The 24510-nt window shown below is 42.0% G+C and overlaps 1 protein-coding gene across 2 annotated transcripts in view; it reads left to right on the forward strand.

Annotated features, from left to right (window-relative positions):
- Nucleotides 1-5766: 5766 nt before the first annotated feature.
- The window catches only part of RHPN2 (rhophilin Rho GTPase binding protein 2), a 30062-nt gene continuing 11318 nt past the window's right edge, over nucleotides 5767-24510 (forward strand). Inside the window, exons 1-6 of one of the 2 annotated variants that reach the window (XM_063167661.1) lie at nucleotides 5767-5908; nucleotides 16483-16598; nucleotides 19714-19842; nucleotides 22519-22594; nucleotides 23584-23661; nucleotides 24311-24435. In XM_063167661.1, coding sequence (XP_063023731.1) covers nucleotides 5846-5908; nucleotides 16483-16598; nucleotides 19714-19842; nucleotides 22519-22594; nucleotides 23584-23661; nucleotides 24311-24435 — 587 coding nt within the window. In that variant the 5' untranslated portion in view covers nucleotides 5767-5845. Of the gene's footprint in view, nucleotides 5909-6382; nucleotides 6488-16482; nucleotides 16599-19713; nucleotides 19843-22518; nucleotides 22595-23583; nucleotides 23662-24310; nucleotides 24436-24510 lie in introns of those variants that run through there. The other variant, XM_063167660.1, reaches the window with a different exon arrangement.

Consider the following 24510-nt stretch of genomic DNA (forward strand, 5'->3'; position numbering starts at 1 on the left):
GTCACGGGAACTTCAGGCTAAAATTTGTATAATCGATATATAAAAGAAAAAAAGCAAAAACTCGATTAATTTAAAGGGTTTTAAAAATCACAATAAAGAGAAAAACAAAAATCATAAGCACAGGAAATATAAAAATCCCATATTCCTACAAACAATAAGACAAACTCGGCCTTATCTTGCATTCAGTGTTTCACTGAATATTCACCCTGCTAACTCAGGGCTGTGGTATCAGTTGACAAAACAGCCACCTGAAGGTCAGCCCCTGAGGCATTGCCTTAGCTGCTCCAAAGTGCTAATTTTCTTTATTTAAAGGACTGCAAAATAAAGAGATAACACATTGTTCTTGAATACCCAGACTTTTATCTGTCGGTCTCGGTTAAAGGCAAGGCATTAGCTGGGAAAAGTGGCGATGATTTTGCCCATGTTTGGTCTTAGTTTCCACATAAACTGCAGTGTCTTGTTTTCACTGTGATTTCACAGCAGAACAGGCAAAGCAGATTAGTTATTTGATAATAAATGGGATTTCAGTGAAGACAATGCTGCAATTAATAAGTGCAGTCAATACCTCTAAGGGGAAGAAGCAGCAGTGGAGCACTGCACCTGCAGCAATCATATCGTGCTTATACAAAGTCCTGACACTGACTTGGTGTATCATTTTCAGATCATTTTATTGTTCCTCAGTAAATTTCTTGGTAAGGAAATCTTCTACTCCATCCAGTAAATTTGTAACAGTCTCAAAGCAGAGTTACATCACTGCTGCTGCTGTGCCTCGTGCCCTATTTTTGCAATTTGTAACCTTTTTTTCCTTCCCCACAAATACTATTTGGAAAGAGAATGGAAAAAATAATGGACCTATGATCATGTTTCCCTACTCCTCACCTAGTACTTGCTTACAGTAGGCAGACGTTTGCTCATTAAGAACTGCAATCTTTAGAAATAAAGGATGATACTAATTCAACTAAATCACTGCACTGGAATTTATTGACATAAAAGCTGTCATGATCACTGACAAAATCTGTCTGATCAAAATCTAAGTTTAATATTCAAAGCCAGCAACAATAGCAACAGAAATGTGCAGCCATGTGTCAGGTTCAGAATTCAAAAACCTGCCTTGAGAAGCAGCAGGAGTTGATGAATACTTCTCCCTTCATACAGAATAATTCTAGTGTGCTTTTGCTGCTAAGCCTGGGGGTCTCTCTGGGACAAAAGATGTCTTGTGACCTGCTGCCGCCATAGAGCCAAAAGGTCTGAAAAATCAGAGATAAGAAACATTGTGTCTCCAGAGAGCAGCCAGATTGCTGTCTTGGCTACGGAATGATACATAACCGGTACCCCAGCAGGAAATTAATTCCCAAACTGGGACTATTTCCTAGTGGCCAAAGACAAGACTACTGATGGGGTTTCTTATATTCACATATTTTTTCATATGATGGAGCAGGAGAAGAAGAAGAGGATTAACAGAATGAGTGGAGTGATACAAACATATGAGAAATATATACGTATATATCATATTTATGTGTCTGCGGGAAGGGTGTTCAGATTCCGGTCCCAATTCTCATCCCTCTTACTTTTACTATTGCGGGACAAAACACGGGACAACTCAGGGTCTGCCATTCCGTGCCTGTTTCAGCATGGTCATTGTCTAGATCCCCTGGCTTCTTTATCTGAAAATGCACCAAGCCACTTAGCACCTAGTCCTGCAAAGAACCAGGAGATGATGAGTTCTTCTGGAAAGAACTGAGAGAGATGATGCACAGATAAGAACCAATTCTTTCAGATTTAACACTTCAAGCAGAACCGTTTTGCCAATTGACAGGGCAACTTAAAGGACACAGACACCAATGGAGAGAATGGTCTCATTTTACTGTGAATAGTAAGTAAGGCAGCACAAAAGTAAAATGATACATTTAATAAAAAACAATAATCTTACAAGTCAGCTTTAACAACAAGCAAAAATAAGTAAGTAATGCACCTAATCATTACTATACAAGAAAGAGAAGAGTAAAAAGATACATCAGCAAGTGCCTAAATACCATCATCCAGAATCCACAATTGCAATTGCTGCTGAGCCCCATTTCGCAGAGAGGACCTGGAGAACTCTTCCTGTCAACTGGGAAAATCCTACCTGGTGCATCCACCCATAGGTGAGGCTTCCAAATTCGCCCTGAAAGGGAGTCAGATTTATCAGCCCAAATCAGCCAGTCCTTTGGCCTGTGTATATTTTTAGCACAGAAACACCTGGATCTGATGGCACCCTGGGCCACGGCCCAGGCCTCGGCTGAGTGGGTTTTCCCTAAAATATCATACAAACCAACCTCTATTAATATCAGTTGGGAAAGTTTCTTAAAATTATGCATTTCTTGCAGATAACTACACAAGATTATGGGCAAGTTTCCAAAGCAGCCCGTTTGGTGTTAAACAGCTGGCATAAGTTGTTGGTCATCTGTTTGTAGGTAAGTGATGCTGATGGTGTTGGTCACAGTGCCCAGGATTGTAAATCAGCCCTGGCTTAGGCCTGCTGCTCAGGGCTCAGCACTTACTGATATTCTTTAGGTGCAAATTCTTAAACATTTGATGATTTCTTAGAGATAGTGCATGTCCAGTGCACCAGGTCACAGAATTGACTCCCTTTAAATATTAAATGTCAAGCAAACATCTCTATCTGTACAACATAATGCATTTTCTGAATGCATTAATCTGTATTTCTAGCCTCAATCTTTACAATGCAGCAGCCAAGCCTTCTGACTCAGGCAGTAATCATGAGGAAGTTTGTGGTATGAGCCCAAGTCTATTTAGGAATCCTAACAGCAATCAAAAAGCTACTGGAGACAAGATGATGAGAAGAGCAGGGACATGGGGGTTTTTTGAGCATAAATCAGGTTTTGGAATGTTCTAAGCTGCAATTTACATTCCAGGGTCAGAGAGCACTCCTACTCAGTCATTACACAGCTGAGCACTTCTGAGACCATACAATCAATATGTGCCTTTGCAAAAAAACCATGTTCACTATATGCATACAAAACCTAGAGTGACTTAGTGAAGAAACACTCAATCAGTCCTAGTGCAGTGATGATGAAATACCATTTATTTGTGCAGAGGAAAGCACAGTCTGGTCTGGCAGCTGTGAGGGTGCTGGTGACAAACCCCAGACACCGACAGGGAGGAATCCTGCTCTCTTGGACTCCTGCTTTTACTGTACAAACTTACTAGATGTGCTGACTTTGCTTTATTCAAAGAATCCACCAGCAACGAAGAAAAGCTGCATTTTGCCACTGGTATATATTAGAAAGTGCCTTTGGTGTGTCATGCAGAAATCTCTGCAAAGTTGTGTTTTACGCATAGCCATGATAATGATCATTGTTAACTGAGCCTTTGGCTTAACTACAAGCTCTTAGGACCTTATTTGGAGTAATAGCTGTAGCCTTTCAATGGGATCAGTTTTCAATAAAGCCAGTGACAGCAGTGCAAACTCCAAAGAGGGTTACACTGATGTTGTTTTAATTGGCAGATTGTATCAGCACAGCCCACCTGGCAAATTACTAACCTTAAACTAGTTTCTATGTATTGCATTGGAGTTTTCTACTGATTTGCAAGATTTGAATTTTAAAACCCTTTTTGTCAGATAAATACCTTTTCTATTAGCATAAAAATTAAAACTTTTTTACACACTCAGATCAGAAATTGAAGCAAGTTTCCTACATTCACCTATTCATATTTAATACATATTTTTGTACATTCATCCAGTATTTAGAATTATTGGGGGAAAAATAGTGAGGTGAAAGCAAGCAAAATCACAACAAACAAAATTCTGCTGCTTTCAACACAGCAAATCTTTGGATCCCAATTTCTGAGTTACTGACTCTAGCATTCTTCCTTAAAAACATGCAGTAGACACGCAGTTTAACCAGCCTCCCTTTGGAGACCCCAATATTTGCAAAGAACCATTTCCATTAATGATATAATTCTAAGGATATTTTTTCCTTTGATAAAAAAAAATGTTCTTTCCAAATTTTTTTTCCTGCAAAACTACACCATAATTCAAAGAAAGCTAAAAAAAAAGAGAAATTAAGGCCGGGGGAAGTGAGGAGGAAGGTAAGTTAGGCAATACCGATAGAAGTATTTCATCTTTCGATGCTAAATGTGCAGGAAGCTCTGTAGGTAAGGCACGGCTAGGAATAGGAACCAATATTGGCAAATTCCAATATTTGGAATTGGCAAGCTCTGTGGGTTAGGCACAGTTAGGAACGGGAACCAATATTGGCAAATTCCAATATTTGGAATTGGCAAGCTCTGTGGGTTAGGCACAGTTAGGAATGGGAACCAATATTGGCAAATTCCAATATTTGGAATTGGCAAGCTCTGTAGGTTAAGCATGGCTTGGAATAGAAACCAATATTGGCAAATTCCAATATTTGTGTCCAATAACATTTGCGAAACCAGTTACACAAGGGAGTTTTTCAGACAGGTGGTCTGTGCAGCACGAATCACTGCAGACCTTGGCAATGTTGAGGTTGGTCCCACAGCAGTTTCCTGGAGCAGGGCGAACCCTGCCTTTCACTGAGGTACCGCTGTCGTTTTTAATGGCCTGGGCTCCGGCTCCTCTCCCACCCTTTACACAGATCAAGGTGCGGGCGGCGGAGCCCCCACAGGGGCCAGGGAGAGATCAGTGCTGCGAACCGTGGGTCGATACCCACCCCAAAGCACTCAGTGCTAAGGGGCCGGGGCACGGTGATGCTCCTCGCTGCGGGCGGCATTCCCGGGGCTGGGAGCGCCCCTCTCCGAGGAACGAGCCGCGGTGAGGGGCAGCCATCCCCGGGGCTGGGAGCGCCCCTCTCGGGGGAACGAGCCGCGGTGAGGGGCAGCCGGGGCTGGGAGCGCCCCTCTCCGAGGAACGAGCCGCTCTGAGGGGCAGCCATCCCCGGGGCTGGGAGCGCCCCTCTCCGAGGAACGAGCCGCTCTGAGGGGCAGCCATACCGGGGCTGGGAGCGCCCCTCTCGGGTGAACGAGCCGCTCTGAGGGGCAGCCATCCCCGGGGCTGGGAGCGCCCCTCTCCGAGGAACGAGCCGCTCTGAGGGGCAGCCACCAGCGGGGCTGGGAGCGCCCCTCTCGGGGGAACGAGCCGCTCTGAGGGGCAGCCATCCCCGGGGCTGGGAGCGCCCCTCTCCAAGGAACGAGCCGCTCTGAGGGGCAGCCACCAGCGGGGCTGGGAGCGCCCCTCTCGGGGGAACGAGCCGCTCTGAGGGGCAGCCACCCGCGGGGAGCCTCGCCTCTCCGAGGCGGTGCCCGGGGAAAGCTGGTGGCAGCCCCACGGTGCCGGGAGCGGCCGCTCCGGGTGGCCACCCCCAGGGGCTGTGGCCAGGCTCGGCGGCGCGGGAGGCCGCGGGGAAGCTCCAGGAGGCGAGCCGTGCCTTCGAGGCGGCCAGCCGGACTCCGGCACGCTCCAGCGGAGAACGGCCGGAGGGCCGGGGAGGAGCGAGCCGAGCCGCCACCGCGCAGCTGGGCACCGGGCTCCGCTCACAGTCAGCCACAGCCACCGCCCCGCTCCGCACTGTTCTGTGGCACCTCAGCCACTCCACCGGGGACCTCTTCCACGCGAAGAGAGCCGGGGGTCGCTGCAAGGAGCTCCACTGGACCACTGGGCGGCGGAGGAGCAGCGCCGTGGGGCGGGGCAGCTCCTCCCCGCCACCACCGGAGGTGGGGCCGGGCGGTGCCGTGGGGCAGCGCTGGCATTTCCGCAGGGTCCTGGGTTCGCAGAGGAGAGCTCGTCTCGTAGCAGTGGCTCGCGGACGGACGGATAGACAGACAGACGGACGGACGGACGGACGGCTGCTCGGCCCGCCCGAAGATGACAGACGCCCTCCTGCCCCGCCAGGCGGCGGAGCCGGCGGGGGACGGCTACTTTCGGAAGGTGGGAGGCTCGCTGGCCAGCCCGGGGCGGGTGGGTTGCGTGCACAGCGGGCTGTGTGCCCGGGGAGCGCCTCCCGGGGGCGGCTCGGCGCTGGGGTCCCCTCTCCGCCGCTCAGGGTTTGCTTTCTCCCGGCGGAGCGCTGTGGGCTCCGTGCTGTGCCAGCCCACGGGCGCGGGGAGCAGCCTGGGGGGAGCCGGCATGGGGACCTGGCCCTGAGGGAGCGCGGCCGCTCGGATCCCGCAGGCCTCCCTTGCTTCTGAGCTGGGCGTCTCCCTCAAGGACCGACCCCTCGTAGCTGCCCAAAATGAGTCGAATTGCGCTTGTCCGCCGTCTTTTTGCTGTCTTTATTTATTTCACCCCCCGCCCCTGGTCCCTTCCCTGGTTTCGCTGCGTCTCCCGGCGCGCTTTCTAGTAAATTGCCGTATGTACCTGTAAGAAAGTTTACTGCAGTAAGGTAACGAAGTTAACAGATTCATTAGGAAGTTCCTAATGAACATCTGCCCTAATTACTTTTCAGACCGACTGGGCGGCTTATGCCATAACCTGCACCTGAGTTCTTTCGGCACAACAGTAATTAGAGTTAAGTATCGCTTGTAATGCAGCCCTGTGGGGTTCTGTGAACTTCACTGGAGGTAAAGGGCGGGCAGTAAGTGCCGTTTTCAGAGAGCTCTGCTTCGGCGTTCCCTCAGTGTTTTTAAGTTCTCAGCACCTGTAAATCCCGTCCATAGGTCCATGGGGGTTTTGGTGTAGATTCCGGATCCAAGACCATGAACTGTCTAGTCTATGGAGGGGGTAAAAAAAAGCTGCAGACATCAGGTTCTTGCTGCTCGCCTTTACGCAGAAATAGCCCCATTGCGCACTTAGCAACCGCCTGGATCACCTGGCAAGGACGCACATAGGCTTGGCTTTGTTGCCGTATTTACAGGCTGTTAGATTTTTTTTGCCGCAGTATTTGTCAAATTCATGAACATTGCCCTTTAGCAGAGGAACTGTTTTAGCTGAAAAGAGCCGAGCTCTACCTGTGCCAGCCATGCAGCAAGGAATCGCTACCACCTTGTAAATAACTAGAGAGACTGAAACAAAACTTGGACCAAATCTTGTCTGGCTTCCTCATTTGAGTAATCCTACTGTAATATTTGGTCAGTAAATCACTGTTTTCTTAGTATTTAGCAGAACTTTCAATCTTTACCAGTCTTTCCCAGTCATACCATGTGTCCAAGTTGTAATTATTTAGTTTTCATAGCTGTGTTTTCTACTCTGTAGGAAACTCATAGGCTGCCTTGAGGTATGTTAATGAAAAAGTTGATTTTTCATGAACTAAGTTACTGATAAGGACTAACTGAGGTTTAGTAGCCAAGTTGTGCCTCGGGTCATAAGAGTAGTAGATCTACACTCAGACTTGCTAAAAGACTGTTTTAAATTAAGTTGTTTTATGTTTCAGTTCTGGTCGCCGAAACAGTATTAGATCAGTGTAAAGCCTATTGGACAAGAATGAAGTTTTTCTCATATATGAAAATACTGTAAGATCAATTTAATACCTAATCAGGAGCATCTTTCCTGTTACTTACTGCTTTAAGACATAAGTAATGAAAAAATGAGAATCTGATAAAATCTGAATGAGCCACATGCTTGCCTCTCTTCCCTCAGATCTTGGAAAGGTTCTGCCAGCTCATAAGTGTCTTTAATAAAGTTATGAACTTCAGATTAGGCTAGATGCTCAAAGCCTTTAGTCCCTAAAAGTAAGAAGGAAAATAGTGTATCTTGTTATGTGTTAGCTGAATGGTCTGAAAAGTCAGAGCTTTAATTCTGGTTTAGAAGTTCCAGGTGAAGGGGGAGGGAAAACAAAACACCAAAAAAAAAGGACCAAAACAATCCCTCTCCTGGAATCTTTAACCAGGTACAAGCTGTGAACCCGAGGAGATTCTTTAAATGTGGTATCTGCATGTCCCTGTGAACGGTAAACGTGGTGATTTCATGTGACTGAGATTAGTGACAGCTTTGGATGGGTGTCCTTGGGTCTTCCCCCCTGAGTTATCTTGGTGTTGTTTTCTCCTTCCTTCCTAAATCGCACCGTTTGTTTTCCTGAAAAGATCTGAGGGCTGGTTTACTACATTTGTTGGTGCACAATCACATCACTTTCCAAGGGTAGTCCTTGTGTTTTTAGGTCAAAAGGTACTTCCTTAATTGACTTTTTTTATTCTGTAAGCTGTGTAGCAAGGTGAAAACGCTTGCTTTGCATCAGTCCTGCTCAAACGTGGCTTCCAAGCACTCTTACACAGTGAGCTTGCCTCCCGTTTTGCCTCCCAAACTTTCTAAGAAATATTGTGCACAATGAAATTTTATAATTGAGAAAAATTGGGTAATTCATACCGTATCAAATTGGTTTTTATCAAGACTTTTGATAATTTATTTTGATGAATGGATTTCTATGGGAATTGTGCTCAAAGTCTCTCTTGCTCTTCTATGTATTACACTTTTTGAAATTTTAAATACAGCATACCAGAAAGCAGCCCTCACTATGCCCAAGATGCAGGATGTTAAACAACTTACTTAATTTTTGCTTAGTGCCTTTTTTTTTTTTTAATGTAGGGAGGGGACCCCATAAAACTGTGACTGGCCAGAAATGGGGACACAGGTGCACAGTCATGGTTCCTGCTTTGACTTGTGGTGCCACACTAAAAAGGGACTCTGGCATGAGTCTGAGATGTGATGGGTGCCAGGAGCTGAAGTCCACTTGCACCCTTTCTCAGCTTTGCCTTCCCCATTCCCTTCCAGTGATGTCAGAGCTGCTCCACATGGACTTTTTCCCTTTTCCCACTATCTCCTTTTCTCCTGTGGCAAAATTTATCATTTATATGTGCAAACTCAAATTTTTCCTTTAACCTCCTAGGATGCTTTGAGCTGCCTCAGTGCTGGTGTGTCTTTTGTTGGTGTTTTTTCTTTTTTAATCACCTGATTTTAAGGAAATCACCTGTGCAGCCACACAGGGTTCATACAACTCTATCACTGTTGCTCCATTCACTTCCTCATATATTGCCCTTCCTAAACAACTCTCTTGAGCTCTTTGATATCTGCAACCAAACTTGTGAGAAGAATTTTACTTGTAAAAGCAAAACAGACAACAACAAAAAATACCTTTTGTGGTGTCCAGAAGAGGGTATGGCAAAAGGGAAGAAGCACCTTGCTTTCCATCAAAGAGAAGATAAAACTTCTGCCTGGGACTTTAATTTCTGGGCTGATAATGTAGCAGGAACTGGTTTTGCTGCTGTTGTGTTTATCTTGGCTTGTTTCAGTGTACACTGCCAGGGCACACTGCACCTGCTCTCCTGGGTGGTGTGAGAGCTCTTGGGCCATGAGCCTCACGTCTTGACCTACTCTGTGTGCAGTTTCACATTCCTTCACTGTTCCTGCCAGCAATCTGTGAATCAGCCATGCCTGTCCCACACATCCATCCAAATTCTGCCCCCAGTCCTCCTTGTCTATGAAAATAATGACAAAACTAATGATAACTAAAATTTGTTTTAGAAGCATTTAGACAGGAAGCATTTTTCAGCAGACCAATAGTAATTAAAGAAGGTCATGTGCTGCTTTGCTCCCATTAGATGCTTCTCCCAACCATGGTGATTTTATACACCTGCCATGGTTCTATAGCTTGTTTACCCTCTCAAAAAACCCTCTTCATGGGTTTTTTTTAGTTATCTTTGAATTCTTATAAGAGAAACAGCCTTCTTTTTCAAGCAATTCTCCCGTTTTATTTATTTATTTTTTTGCAGTACACCACTCCAGTAAGCTTTTGCAGAGTAAATATCCCTGAGGCACATCAACATACAGAGCTCAGGGTATTTATAATATAGTGCTCACCCAGTGATGGGATCCAGTGCTTGTGGGATAACCTGTTAGTAGGGCTGTGCCTGCTTTATTTTTGTTTGTTTGTTTGGGGGTGGTTTTTGTTTTCCTTGTTTGTTTTTTTGGTGGGAGGAGCAGAGCAGGGAAGAGATACCCAGCAAGTTCTTTCTACTCTGTTTTTCCCACCCTGACTCACTGCTTTGTGACACTACACTGGCCATATTTTCAGCATTGTCTCACCAGTCAGAAAGTTGCAATAAATGGTAAGAAGAAGCCACAGTTAGTTTTCCAAGGTTAACATTTCTGCAGCTCTCTAGCTTTGGCTGGCTAAACGTGAGACATCCCAGCTCCAGTTGGGCTGCTCTGGATAGCAGTCCACTGTGCTACACAGAGAACAGCTAGCTTAATAAATCTCTAGATTCTGATCAGTTGAACAAAGGTGCATAATTTTATTCTCTTTCTAAGCTTTGCTTTCATCTGTGAGGCTAGATCCCTATCACACAGACCCAGCTGGCTCAGAAGGAATGACTGTGTATTAGTCCCCTGTGTCAGGGAAGAAGGCCAAAAGCAGGAGCAGGCAGCTCCATAAGTGAAGCACCAGACTGAAAATGATGATAAGGTATGGTAACTAGCTCATGAATCAGCACTTCCCTAATTAACTCTGTGGCCTTCCCCTCTTTTTGAGCTTTTTTCTGCAGGGCTTCCCCCCACCTGTTGTTAATGTATCAGTTTACCAACCTGCCACACCTGTCCTTCCACCGGGGTTTAGCTCCCGGGGTTCTTTTTAAGTCATTAGTAGCCAGGCAACCATCAACATTAGCATTGCCACAGGAATATTTATTTGGCTATTTGTTCTCTTTCCACTTGTCTGGCAGGACAGAAACAACTTAGCAATGATTCATAACCCTTGTCATCCAAAGTCCACTCATTATATACAAATTCATAAAACCTAGTACAGAAAGTAGGCCTTCATGTGAAACTAAGAATCATCTGAAACTTGGTTAGTCAAGAGACAGACATCTGTGATGAAATACGAATGGTAAATTTTGCTTAGTGAGTGCTGTGACAAGATGGAGTTCATGTAGGAAATACATATTTGGGGTCTAATACAATAATTACTTCTTTAACTTTGTATTAATCTTTGGGCCAGGTACTTAGAACTATAAAAAACTTCATTCATAGCACAAGTAGACCAGGCTCTGGAAGACCAGATCTTCCCAACCTCTCTATTAAAACAAAAAGCAACAACAAAACACTCAGATAAAACTTGTGCTTCTGAAAGATCCACAGTATACAGCTAAATTTTCAAAACTGAACTAGTGGTAATCTGCCATCTGCACAAAGAGCCATTAATTATAGTACTGCAGGAGAGTAAGGAAATGACAATTTAGCAGGACTTGTAGAAATACTGGTGTGAATATGCTGTTTGCTACGGTTGCTGCCAGAACCAAAGCAGATGTGTGCAGAGTTCCATCCAGAGTTGTTATTTCAACATGCATGTTTGAGTACCTGGAGGACACGGCCATTTGTGTACACTGCTGGGCTTGACAAGCAGCACTGGCTCGAAAGGACTGCTCTCCTTCCAGCAAGGAGGCACACCCAGTTTCAACTCTGTGTCACCCTCAGACAGCATGGCTCATCTTTAAAAGCTCAAACCACTACTTTGTGAAGCACATTTACGTTAATGTCCAATACTTACTGCCATTACTCATTGTTTGGCAAGCAGTCATGATTTTGGCATTTATCATGACTGCACTTCTGATGTGAAGCATGTAGAAATGCTGTTTGGGAAAGGGATCTGCTGCATGGAGGAAGACAAAACTAAGCACTTGCTTGGACCTGTTTACTTAAAAACTTTTTAGTACACAGAATTTGTGACACAAGGGGATGTCTTTCCCAGACTATATTTCTTGAGGTTTTTTTTAAGATACTGGTTTATTTTACTGTTCTCTACACAGACTTCTACCTTGTCAGATTAAGCTCTTTTTTAACTTAGCGATGAGGTAACTGAGGGGCATTTTAAAAACTTCTATTTTCAGTCTCATGTGAAGGGTGAGACAGTACAGATGTTATAATTCACACTATCACAATCAGAAGTTAATTATTTCTTAATTACAATACATTACAAGCATTTCTTGGTTTATTAATTTTTGCTACACTATGCTGTAAATGCTTTAAAGGCAATAATCTAAAATTGCTTCTCGTGGGTCTTACTATAATGCATTTTAAGTACCTAGTCTTATTTGTAAGGTTATCTTTTGACACTTGTTTCTAGTTCCATTTCTCTCTCAACCATGTCTGTCCTATTCTATGGCATTTCTGAGTCAGTGTTTCTTATCTCAAAGTCTGCATACAGATGTACACTATGTGAGCCTTCTGTCAGGCTTGGAGAATTTTCTAGAAATCCATTTCCCACACCACCCATCAGTTTTATGGCAGCTTGATTACAATTAAGAGTTTAAGCTGCAAATGAACATAAACTAGCTGAGTGTCCTCATCCTCTGTGCAGGAGACACAAAGAGCAACATTTTCCAAAAAGTGAAATATTAATTCCTCCTTGTTGGAGCCATATGCTCAAACAGGTGAGCATATCCTGAAAACAGACTCCTCTATCCATAGGAAGCCTCTTATCAAAACTGTCACACTTACAGGCACGCTGCAGGTTGGACAGATACCTTGGTCTGTCATTGCCTTGTCCTGTCAGGGCTCAGGGCTGGTTTTCCTGCCTGAGGACCTGAAATGGAGGGAAACATCTCTTACACTTTTTCTCTCTGCAGAGACTTTCAGATCGCTGCAGTTTTGTACTCATTGTTCAGTGGGAGCTTGATCAAAAGTTCATTAAAATGAAGAGATCACACCTACGAGCTTCATGGGCTTGGGAATCAGGCAGTTTATCTTCCTGACAAATTTCTGAAGTGAAGCTGTAAAGAAGTATCTGAATGATGTCATCAAACCTGTTTGGCACACAGAAAGAGCCAGGGAGTTCTGGGAGGAAGCTGCAGCTTTTCAGAAAAAATAAAGGGCAAGGCAAGGAGACATTTTAGAAGGATGCTTGAACTAAGTGGCCAAGAAAGAAGTTGGAAGGAAATAAGTGTGCACAAATATGGAGATAACAGGTCTGAGATGAGAATTAAGTACTCAAAATGAATGCAAGAGCAAGAGGAAATAATTGGTGAGGTTCAAATGAAAAATGGCATGGATAGAATGAAAAGAGGTAAAGCTTTGAATAGTAGTAGAAAAGACCATACAACACAAAATGAGGAAAAGAAAGTGGGGAAGAACAGCTACACCCCAGAAAAAGAACCAGACTAAGAGCAGACAGCAGCTTGTGGCAACAACACCATGTTATACACTAAAGTGTGCATTGCTTATGTCTTTGTGTATAATTGTGTGTCAAGGAACAAAGTACTCAGTAGTTAAAGGCCTGCTTCTAATCTGAGGTGAATGAATGAGTTTGCTGCATATGTGTGTTCCCTCCAGTAAAAAGTTCATTTTCTCTGAGTGTTGTGGTTTGGCACTGGCCAAACACCAGGCACCCATGAAAGTCTCATTTGCTCATCATCTCTTGCTCTCAGCTGGGCAGACGAGAGGGATTGAAAAAACATTAACCAAGGGCTTATGAGTTGAGATGAGGATTGGGAGAAAACACTCTAAGGGCAAAACAAGTTCAAATTTAAAGGCACAAAGTAAATTTATTATTAGCAGAGTCAGAAGAGGATAATGACAAGTAAAATAAGCCTTTAAAACACTTTTTTTCCTTGCAGCCCCTCCCTGATTCCCACCAACAGTGTAGGGAGAGAGGGTGTGAGGGTTTTGGTCAGGTCAGCACCCAAGATCCTCTGCTGTGCTCTCAGGGAGAGGAGTCTGTGTTCTGCTGTGCTGTGGGGTCCACCCCACAGGCAAAGAGTCCTCCCAGAGCTGTTGTGTGGGTTGCTCATGCACAGGGTGTAGTTCTCTAAAGACAGGCTGCTCTAGCTTGGGAGCAAGGGCCCTCTCTCTATTCTGGTCTCCCACTGGATCACAGCTTCCTCTGGCACCCACTCAGGCCCAAGTGCTTTTCCCACGGGCTCCAGTGGATCTCTGCATCCCCTGTGCACTTCATGCATTACAGGGGCACAGTTTGTTTCACCATGGTCCTCACCATAACTGGCAGAGGATCTCAGCTGTGACACTTCAAACACCTCATCCCCTCTTTCTTTCCCACTGACCTTGCTATCACCACATCAGTTTCCCTCACATGCCCTTGCTTCCTCCTCTTCTCTGACTAGAAGAAAAACTGCTGCTCATAGGTACCATTGGCAACAAATTCCACCAAATCAAAGATTCCTACAGGATCCCACTGTTGTCATCTTATTGCAGGGGTTCCATACTGTTGCTCCTTATCACAAGAATTCCATACCTTCTTGGTGTTTCTCATGGTCAGCTCCTCAGAGCACTGACTCTTTCTCCTTCACAAAGCAGCCACTGACTCCAGTTCCTTTCTCTACCACCCACCCCACTCTTGTATAGCATCTTCTTCTCATTGCTTACAGCTGTGGCCTGTTAAAGTCAGGCCTGATCCTAATCTCTGATAATTGGCCCAGCTGCACCTCCTTAGGGGTAAGATTACTTTCTACACTAGTTTATTTTCTTATATTCTATCCCACTACATTCTGCCGTGCTGAGAGGTTGCTTTTGTCCAGGTTCCCTGTCAGAATTGTTCACCATGTTTCCACTGCTGGACAGGGGTGGCCAGGCAGGCAGGGCATGACATGACTTGAGCTGCACTGAGATGGTGGCCACAGCACCTTGCCATCCCTGGGGAAACCCACATGTGCATTGCTTTGATTTTCTTCTTAAATGTGCCATCACAGAGGCATTGCCAGCCTCTGACTGAGCCAGCAGCGTGTCCCTCTTCAGAGCCATCAGAGATTGGCTCTGTCAGACACGGTGGAAGCTTCTAGAAGCTCCTCACAGAAACCACTTCTGTGGCCCTCCCCACTGCTAAACAACTGGGCTGTCACACGATGTGTCAAGCTTGCTGTGAGATCTCCCTCGATGAAGAGAGCTGGGGGCTTGTGCTGTGAGTGGTATTTCAATGCAGAAACATTTCAGTGCAGTAATTCAGTGTGGTGTGGGTTTTGAAGTAATTCAGTGTGGTGTGGTTTTTACACAGCAAATGGTGCTTCTGAAGATGTTTGCACAAGCTCCCTGTCATTTGACCTATTTATTACAAGCTTTTCAAACTAGATATCTTGAATTAACATTATTGGGCTATGTGCCTTCTCAGTTGAACTAGAGTAATTGGTTTCATCGGCTCATTTCTCTGTTGTCAAGTCAATTTGCTTTCACTTGACAACAGAAACAAGAACTGAACTCCATGATCAGAATGTCATGTTCTATTTAAATACTCACTTTTGTTTTGCTGGTATGTCATTGCTTGACCATTCATAATTAGAGCTTGTTAATAGATTTTTAAATGCTCTTATATGAAAATCAATTTTTTCTAGTCAAAACTAAGAGGGAGAGGTCCAAAATAGTGCATAATTTTGTGGCTGGAGTGGTTGAAAGAAGACTTAGAGAGGTCTGAGCCTCTTTCTTGTGTAGCAGACAATACAGCAGGACTCTGATAAGCTTTGTAATCATACCCAGTGAGGCCACTCAAAAGGACATTCTTCATCTAAGGGTAAGCCTTTAAACAGTGATTTGCTTCAGAATTATTAGTTAAAGGCTTGTGCTGGCAGACTCTTGTGTATTAAGATTCAAAGGCATTTGATACTTTTTTAAAAATAGGTGGCAGAAGCAAAGAATAAATTGTGTAAGGGAAATTTCTAACCTGTTTTAAAAAGGTGTTAAATTCGTGTTTCCCTTAAACAAAAAAGGACAAACATGCAGTGCTATTCATCTGTAGCAGTTTTAGCTTATCAGGGCTCAGGATACAATGGTTCAGCCCTGCTCAAACACAGGTTTCAGCACTTCGAGTCTGGTACTTGTGTGAGGTATGCACACACCCAGGAGCATTCTTGTGAATTCTGGATTTCACACTTTACTCTTTAAGAGCCTGATTTGATAAGAGTCTGACAGTGTAATCATTTTACCCTGTTAAGCTCTATTTTGGTAAGTCTGAGATGTGAAGAGAGGAGCCTGGGGAAGCAGGGGGAGGAGTTGTACTGAAGGTCTGAGCCACCAGAAGGAAAAATCAGAGATCCTAAAAGTGAGAGCAGATTTTTGAGCCCAAACTTTGAGCACCATAGTCTGTTTTGAACAGAGTTGTATTTCAAGGCTGCATATATCCCAAATTGGAACTCTGATATTTTACAAGGGTTAAGCAGAAGCTTTGATGGGGATTGCTCTCTTGCCAAATACTATTTTCATAAAATCCTACAAACTTTAGAACATTCTGTCAAATTTGGCTGTATTTGCAAAATATCTTGAAAATATTTTTAGGGGAGAAGAGACTGGCTCACATGTGAACTTAAGGTTTAAAGCAGATATTTTCTGTTTGAATTTTGATGTTAAAATGTACTGTGGTTATGGTCTCTTTTGGTTCTAATGACAAAGTTTGAGGCAAGAAATACTGTTGTTAATGTCAGATCATCATTGCTGTCAAGGCAGCTGATTTGTATTCATACAGAACCTATGCCTTTAACATTGAATCTAAATGAACCCTTAAAGTTCATTTAAATTCAGTGTTAGTTCCTCTGAAGTTTCTTCTAACAGCAACAACAAAGTTATTTTCTTAATTCTAGGGATGTAATCCTCTTGCTGAGACTGGACGAAGCAAACTGCAAAATCAAAGAGCTGTTCTAAACCAACAGATCTTAAGAGCAGTGAGAATGAGAGCTGGTGCTGAAAATCTTCTAAGGTATATCTCATGGTTTCTTGGTTTTCTTGCCCTACCAACAATTGTTTAATTTAATTTTTTAGGAGTCTCTTAGCTATTGTATTTTCTCCTTTTTTTCCCCAAACATGCATTTCTTACTGTAGAATGATTTGTGAATCTCCCTGATTTTTTCAAGCTGTAGTTCTACAGAGCCATTACTTGCTTTCAAGTGCTCTTTTATACTATATTGTAGTAAATTACATGAATGTTAGACTTTTTTTAGGTTGCTCTCTTTGTTCTGCTTTACTGCTAGTGCTAATGGCAAGTGAACCTTGCTGAATATTGTGATGAGTCCCTTTTACTCCTCAAATCAAATCACATAAAGGTATTGCCACTATGCTATTGGCTTTTTCCAAGTTCTGTGCTGCAAAGTAGAAAGGACCATCCATTGCCTTCTCTACTCCCTGTAATAATGTACAGGAGTAGCAGGGTAGCACACATCTAATTTGAGCTGGGTTACCACCAGCTGCCTCCAAATTCTCCTGCAGTTTGAGGTAACTTCATCTATTAAATTTTGTCAGGAGATGTTTCCATATGTGGCTGTCCCCACAGGAGTAGCCTTATGTTGACCCTGTGATTAACTCTTTGATAAACAACCTATAGATTTCCAATTTTACACAGCAGAACTGAAAATAATCCCAATTCTCATCTGCAGTAGTTTCCTGTAGTGTCTGTTTCTCTGCAACTGGAGCAACAATGGGTCCTCAAAAACAAAATCTAGTAAATATACTTAAAGAAGTGAAAATGCTTGGATAAATTAAATTTTCTTAAGCTTGCCATTAATCAGTGGGTTGTCTGTTGTCTGTTACCTGCTTTTATCTCCACTCCTGCAAGAGATGTGACAGGTTGGAAACTTAAATAGTTTTAGCCTCTGTGACTGGCTTAAGTGTGCTTTGTTTTCTGGTAATTAACTTAAGGAGTGAGACTTAGAATTTTATTGCTTTTTGTATGGCCAGCAAAATTATTTTACCTGCTTTTGAAGCAGAATGTTTCATTCAGTTAATGTTGCTGCTTGTTGATTCAGGAGTGTTTGGGAAGGGCTAAAGAGATGAGTAATATCTAATGTGGAAACTGGTAACATTTAACCCAGATATCCTAAAGTTCAGTTTCTGCTGCCAGTGTTAACTGCTGAAATACTGAAGCTGCTGTTTACAGGAGTGGGAATTAAATCTACCTAAGAGTAGAGCAACAGACTTACCTTTAAGATTTTAGAAATCTTAAATGAATTGACACCTGTTGAACTATTAAAACTTGCTAGTTCTTTGAAAGAAACAATTTTATAAGTAACCTGACCACCAGCCAGTTCACAGGATTAGTTGTATCTACAGTCTCCTAAGGAAAAATGTAAACAAGCTTTATGTTTGCAGTTTCTATTTGAATTTCATCAAGTTCTAAAGGAAACAAACCAATTGCTGTCCACAAGAAGCCTCCTGGAGTAGAATTTGAGAAAAAACTGGAAATGCAGGTTTCTTTTGGCTGAAAGTAAGCATTAGGCTTGAGGCACATGATCCACATGGTGCAAAGACTTTGGTTTTTAGAGTTTCTAAAAGTCACTCTCTCCTTTTTATTGGAAATTAAAATTAAATTCAGTGTAGAGTTGTGAATCTTGACAATATCACATTGCCCCTGTAGCTGTCTTTCACTGGTTGTTACTCAAAAGTATGTCTACAGGGTAAAAAACATGGAAAGGTCATCAAATAAAATTGACATAGATGTTCACAGCCATAAAGAAAATAGAGAAGTAAATTTGGATGGAATTTTGGGGTTTCTTACAAAGATATTAGAATCCCTCCTGGGGAGGATGGTAAGCCTAGACCAAGCATGGAGCCTTAATACATCACAATTAAAGTGCTTGTGGCATTAAAACTTCCCATTTATCTGTGGGGTGCTGCCTTTATCAAGGAAGGTGCACCCCACCATATGTTTGTGTCCTGTTTGGTTTATCAAGGCAACAGATGTTAACATTGCTTAATTGAAGCAATCCAAAGTATTCTCTAAAGTACAGCATAGAAAAATCACAGATAACTGATTTATAATATAAAAAACAAACTTAGAATCTTAGTTTTGGAATAAGTAGTTCTTCATCAAGGTGCTCCATAAAACTGGAGAACTGCTCCAAGTGGAGCCTAGATTTATGAGATGGTTGTTCATAAATATTTATGAAAGTGAATTTTGTCTTAAAATAAAGGTAAATGCAAAATGCTGCAAATTTAACTTTGTTCTTGTCCTCAGATTCAGCCTCTAATATAAAGGTACAGTATCTTAATTATGGATACCTTTTACCTTAACCTCATACCTGTGGATTTATAGATATAGGTGATTTAAGTATCTTGAGTAGAGTAATATTGTAGTGAAAGTGTGGAGACTTAGATTAGAAATGGTGATATAAATACATAAATAAATAATCTCAAAGAAATGCTCAGGGCATGTTAAATGCTAACATTTATTGTGCTTGCAGTTCAAAGTGTTGCCATTTAAATACATCAATGGTAAAGGAAACAAGCAAACAAAATCATATTTGCATCCAACAAAATCAAATTTTAGAGAAATTTGGCTTGTATTAAAAAGGTCTGGTTGAAAGATATTTCTTTCTGTAATAACTTTTGGGGGAAAGTTATTTTCTTTTAATCTTAAAATCAGAAGTCTCAAAAGATCTTTATTCAATTTATAAGGTGGGGAAGTCTCTGTTGAAGAATGTCTCCTGACTCTTCTCACCTCCACCCACCTATCTTCTACATAGGAAAAAAAATATCACATAATCTGAAAATAGGACAGTGATTCTGATTAAGATGCTTAGTTTTGTTGATCAGTGTATCTGAAAATAACTGAAATAATCTGAAACTCTTAATCATACATGGAAAATCTGGATTATAGGACATTTTCTGTGGCTGCATGCTATTATCTGGAAACTATCCCAGGCACTCTCTTGACAGAAAAACCTAATAAATTCTGAAACATGAGATCCTGTGTCATCTCTTAAGGAGATAAAAAGAAATCTTAAAAATGCTGAGAATGCCTGCATTGGAGGTTGAAGGGGGTCAGCCAAGCTTGCAGAAAACCTTTTCCTGAGCAATAAAACATTGATGTGTCTCTGCAGAGCAACCACCAACAACAAAGTACGAGAGCAAGTACTGCTGGAACTCAGTTTTGTCAACTCAGACCTGCAGATCTTAAAGGAGGAATTGGAAGGACTTAATATCTCAGTAGAAGTTTATCAAAATGCAGAGTAAGTATAAAGCTAAGTGATCCAATTATTAACAGATACTCTGTTTACCCTTGAAAACAGAATTGTTTCTGGGTGAGTGTGAATGTTGGACAGTAATCCTGTGAAAGAGCAGAGCTTGATAGGAGGAGAGCATACTTGGAGGTGGATTTGTTGACTAAGGGTTAGCCTGCATATTTGCCCTTCTCTTGGGCAATGTGTGTGCCACTACTCCTTGGATGTGAAGTTCCTTTGAGGAGAGGAATATTGTGAGAACTGAAAGCTCTTGGGGCTGTACTGTAAGCAGTTGGCACTTGGCAGAATTCCCACTGGAATGGGAATTTGGCTCGGGGCATTCTGGAGTGAGCAAGCTTAGCCATACAGTAAAGTCTCTTCTCAAATGTGGTGCGTTCAGCAGTCCCTGGAGCTGGAGAACAGAAACACAGTGCTGATCTGATGCTTAGAGCAGCCTGGGTAATCTTGAATGTGATCTTCAGTGACAGAAAAACATACATTTCTTGGCTAAAGCAGAGGAATTTGTAGTAGATGAAGCTGGATTTTTTCCAAGATATTTTTCTCCACTTTGAAGAACATACTGATTTTTAAATTGCAATGGATTCCTCAAGGATAAAACTTCAAAGTTAAGGAGTATTCATTGCCTGCCTACTGAAATGATTTCTGTATCAGTTCTATACCTTGTTCCTCCTAAAACTAAAATATTTACTATTTGATCAACAGCAGCTCAAGGTACAAATTTACATACTTCATGTGATGGGGGTATAATTTTGGGTCCCTCTTAGCACTGTTCTCACCTAGGTGTTAAACTTCCAGGTGGATTACAAGGAATTCTTAATGTAAAAGGATGAAGGGAGGTAACTTCCAGGGAGGTAACTTTCAACTGAATGCTGACTTGATACAAAATACCTACGTTGTAGTTTTCTCAAACAGCAACTTGTGTTAAACTTCTTACCCTCCATCCCATGGCAAACTTTGAAGACCATTTGATGTGAAAATATTTTGGGATTTTTTGGTCAGTCTTTTTTTGAGATTTGGGTTTCTTGTTCAAGATTTTACTGTTCTTCATAGATGCATGTGAGCACAGAGAGCAGTTACAGCTATGGAAATGAGAGCAGGGCTCTACAAGAACTATTTCTTCTTCTAGCTAAAGAATATTAAAAATATTTGGATTCTCACTGAAGGATGAGCAGTAGGCAGGCAAAAGCCTTGAGGCTGGACAGCAGTATGCTTGTTATTCTCTCCTGATCCTACTTTCCCAGTCTATTTTGAATGGTGTTTTGCCTTTCTTATTCTTAAGCTCTAAATGCTTTTCATGTTTTATCAGCTAAAATACTCCCTGTAAGTGCTGTCCAGCCCTTAGCAGTAAGTAGCTATTAATAGTTGTTCTGCCTATTGTGCGTGCAGTTGTTAACACAGGGTCACACCCATGGTTTGCTGCACTACCCTGTATTGTGTTATCACAATGTAAGGGTTGGCCCTCCCAGTGCTTGCACACATTTCTGCTTGATTGAGAAGGGTGATGCTGTTTCTTCTCAGTTCCAGAAATCCAGGATCACCTCCCAATGTTCAATCCTCTCATGATTGGCTCCATGGGTGTGGCACTTTAGCTGTGGAAAAAAAAGGGTTAAATTCACTTTCTTTGAATGACCAATGCTGATATCTACAGGGCATGTGGATGGCACTAGAATGGATTAAATCACTAAGTTAGGATTTCCTTTCCATGTGTCTCACTTCCTTTTGAGGAAAAAGTCTTGATATAATCTGTGGGAAAAGTGTTGAGGTTTCTTCATTTGCACCACTTGAAATGGTGTTTTGGCTCTGTACCCTGGAAGTCCTTTTCAAGCTAGCAGAGCCACTTTCTGCATCATGAAGGACTCTTGCTCTGCTTAGGAAGCTGCATTCCTACTGCCACTCTCTCAAGATGGAATTTTCACCAGTAAGAAAGTTGATTTTGCTGACAAGGCCATAAATGAACATGGGATTTTGTAGTTGGTAATGGAGTGCTCTAAACAATGGTTAGACAAAAGGCTGTTTTCAGGAACAATGAAAATATTAGATGAACTTTATAATTGCTTGATACTGATCTGTTCAATCTACACAACCAACTATGTATCTGGAAGCAATTCTGACCTTTTTTTAAAGTCAGCTCTCATCCTTATTGCCTGTGATATTCCAGAGGCTGACTTGTCTGGAGGTTAACACCCAGCATTGTCTAGAAATGAAGCAATTCTTGGACTTGCTACCCCTGGCCCTTTCTCTGTGAAAGCTGGTGCACTTTGGCCCTGCTTCTCCCTGTGCTGCACACATAAATAATGACTACATACAAAACCATTGGTAACCTGTAAAATCCTGATTATAACTGCTGATACTTAGCAAGGCTCTTACTGTGGCAGATCTCCTTGCTGCTGTGGAGCTAAATTGCAGTGAGGCAGCCTTTGAGAGTCTCCTTTCCTTTGCCTGGAGGAAAAATAGAGAAAAAAAATCAAAGTGCAGGCAAGTAGCTTTCTTCATTCTCTTCTCGAGAAGTACAGGCCATTAGGCAGGTTTTCTTGTGCAGGGAGGAACTGTATACTTTTCTCTTTACTCCATCAATGTATGAACTTCTGTCATTAAATAAAACAAAAGTAATTATAACAGAAGCAGAAAAAGAAGTTGTGAATCTTTTTGCCTTTTTTTCCATAGAGAGACTTTCAGTATTCCCCTGGTACCTCTTGGCCTGAAGGAAACCAAAGATGTAGACTTTACACTCCCCCTCAAGGTGAGTTTTACATACACGTTTCAGAATGAATGGTTAACAGGAATAACTTCCATTTCAGATTTGTTTAAAGAAACAGAAGTAATTCAGGTACAAATTATTTTTTGTTTTGCCCTAAGATCAAGATCATGACATGTTAAAAATTAACTACCACTGATTTGCATCATTGCTCTTACCTAATTAGGACAAGAAGTCCAAAAATGTTATAAGAAATTCCATTTTGAAGACAGAGTTAAACCAAAGAATAAAAATTCCTTCCATGGTTTTGTTTCTAATAATGGTATTGATTACTGATGTAAGTGTGAGAGGAAGTGGTAATGAAGGTTTTACTCAGCATAATGTAGTGATGCACCAGTTTACACTAGAATAGCTCAGTTGGGAAGCAGTGTTGAAGCATTAACTCTGCTTGTTTGTTGTCTGATGTGCTTTGCTGACTGTTAGAACCATCCTCTGTATTTTCTGTACTTCTGTGTATTGTGCAATACAGATTTTAATCTCACAGTAAACCACCTTGTATCACTGTAGCATTTGTGTCTATTTTTACTTCTGTGGGTTAAATTCCATGGTCAGATCGTGGTACCTCTTCATGTAATTGCAGCTTTGTTGTTTTAAGTGGAATTGCCCTAGTGGAGCTCACAAAAAGTTGTCAGTCTCTTTCTGTTAACAAGTTTTTATGGTCACTTGATCCCGTTGTCATTTTAGATAACAGAGTTTATTTGTCCCTTTCAAAACTACTGAGTGTTGTTGTTTTAAAACCAATTGGAGCTAATGTAGCAGATGTTTGGTTCCTTTACACCACAGTGAAATCTAAGATACTAAATCCTAATCCTGCTGTTTTACTGTAGTCTCATTGTCACATGTTCACTGAAAGGGAGTAGGCACTGTTCAAATCACAACTGAATCCATTTCCCACTCTTTGGAACTGCAGAAAAACCAGTTTAGGCTAATTTTAGATATTCTAATTTTTTATATATATTTTTTTTTCCTTTTAGGACTTTATTCAGGAACATTATAGTCAAGACAGTTCAGAGTATGAAGATGAGATAGCAGATCTCATGGATCTGAGACAAGTAAGTTCAGCTATGGTATTCTAGGAGGTCTTTTAATATACAGTGGTAAATAACATTTGTATGGAATCAAAATACATAATTTTTACTTAGAACTTACTGTACTCCAGTTCACTTCATTTCTGAGACATGGTGCATAAATGGCCATTGTCCAAGAGCTTTACAATCTGAGTAAAGAAAGAGTGAAGAAACAGATGAAGTTATGCAAAGTGATTGAGCTATTAATGTAACTTTGTAAATTTTGTTATCCAAGATTGTTTTTTATTTTAAAGTATATCAAATTTAGCAGGGAGTGTGTTAAAGTGGATTAACCTGGCAAAATTCTGTAGTGGAATGGTGGATATTTCTGACTGTTGTTTGTTTCCTGTGCTATGCTACAAACATAAGCCTTCTCTAGCTTCCATAAAATACCTACAATCTTTATTTAATTAACTTTGAGACTTGCCAAACATATTCTGTTTGCTTTTTTAAAGGTTGTGTGCTACTTGTGTGCAGCTGAAAAACGTTTGGCATGAATCCATATGGCTTTAAGCTTTCTCTTCTCAGATTCCACACATTTCTATGATATGCAGAAGTCCAAAGGAAGCAGAGCTTTATCCCTGGGGTTTCAGCATTCACCTTGTAACTCAATTTTAATCTGTTGTCTTTCAAGGCCTGCCGCACTCCTAGCAGAGATGAAGCTGGCATTGAGATGTTGATAAGCTATTTCCTGCAACTTGGTTATGTAGAAAACAGATTTTTCCCACCCACCAGGCACATTGGAGTTTTATTTACATGGTAAGTGTGTAGTTCATGTTTCTTTTTAGTACTTTTTTTCCCCCAGAACATTGGTTAATCATGAACTGTCTTTAA

This window comes from Melospiza melodia, chromosome 13, assembly GCF_035770615.1.
Source record: "Melospiza melodia melodia isolate bMelMel2 chromosome 13, bMelMel2.pri, whole genome shotgun sequence".
Taxonomy (NCBI): domain Eukaryota; kingdom Metazoa; phylum Chordata; class Aves; order Passeriformes; family Passerellidae; genus Melospiza; species Melospiza melodia.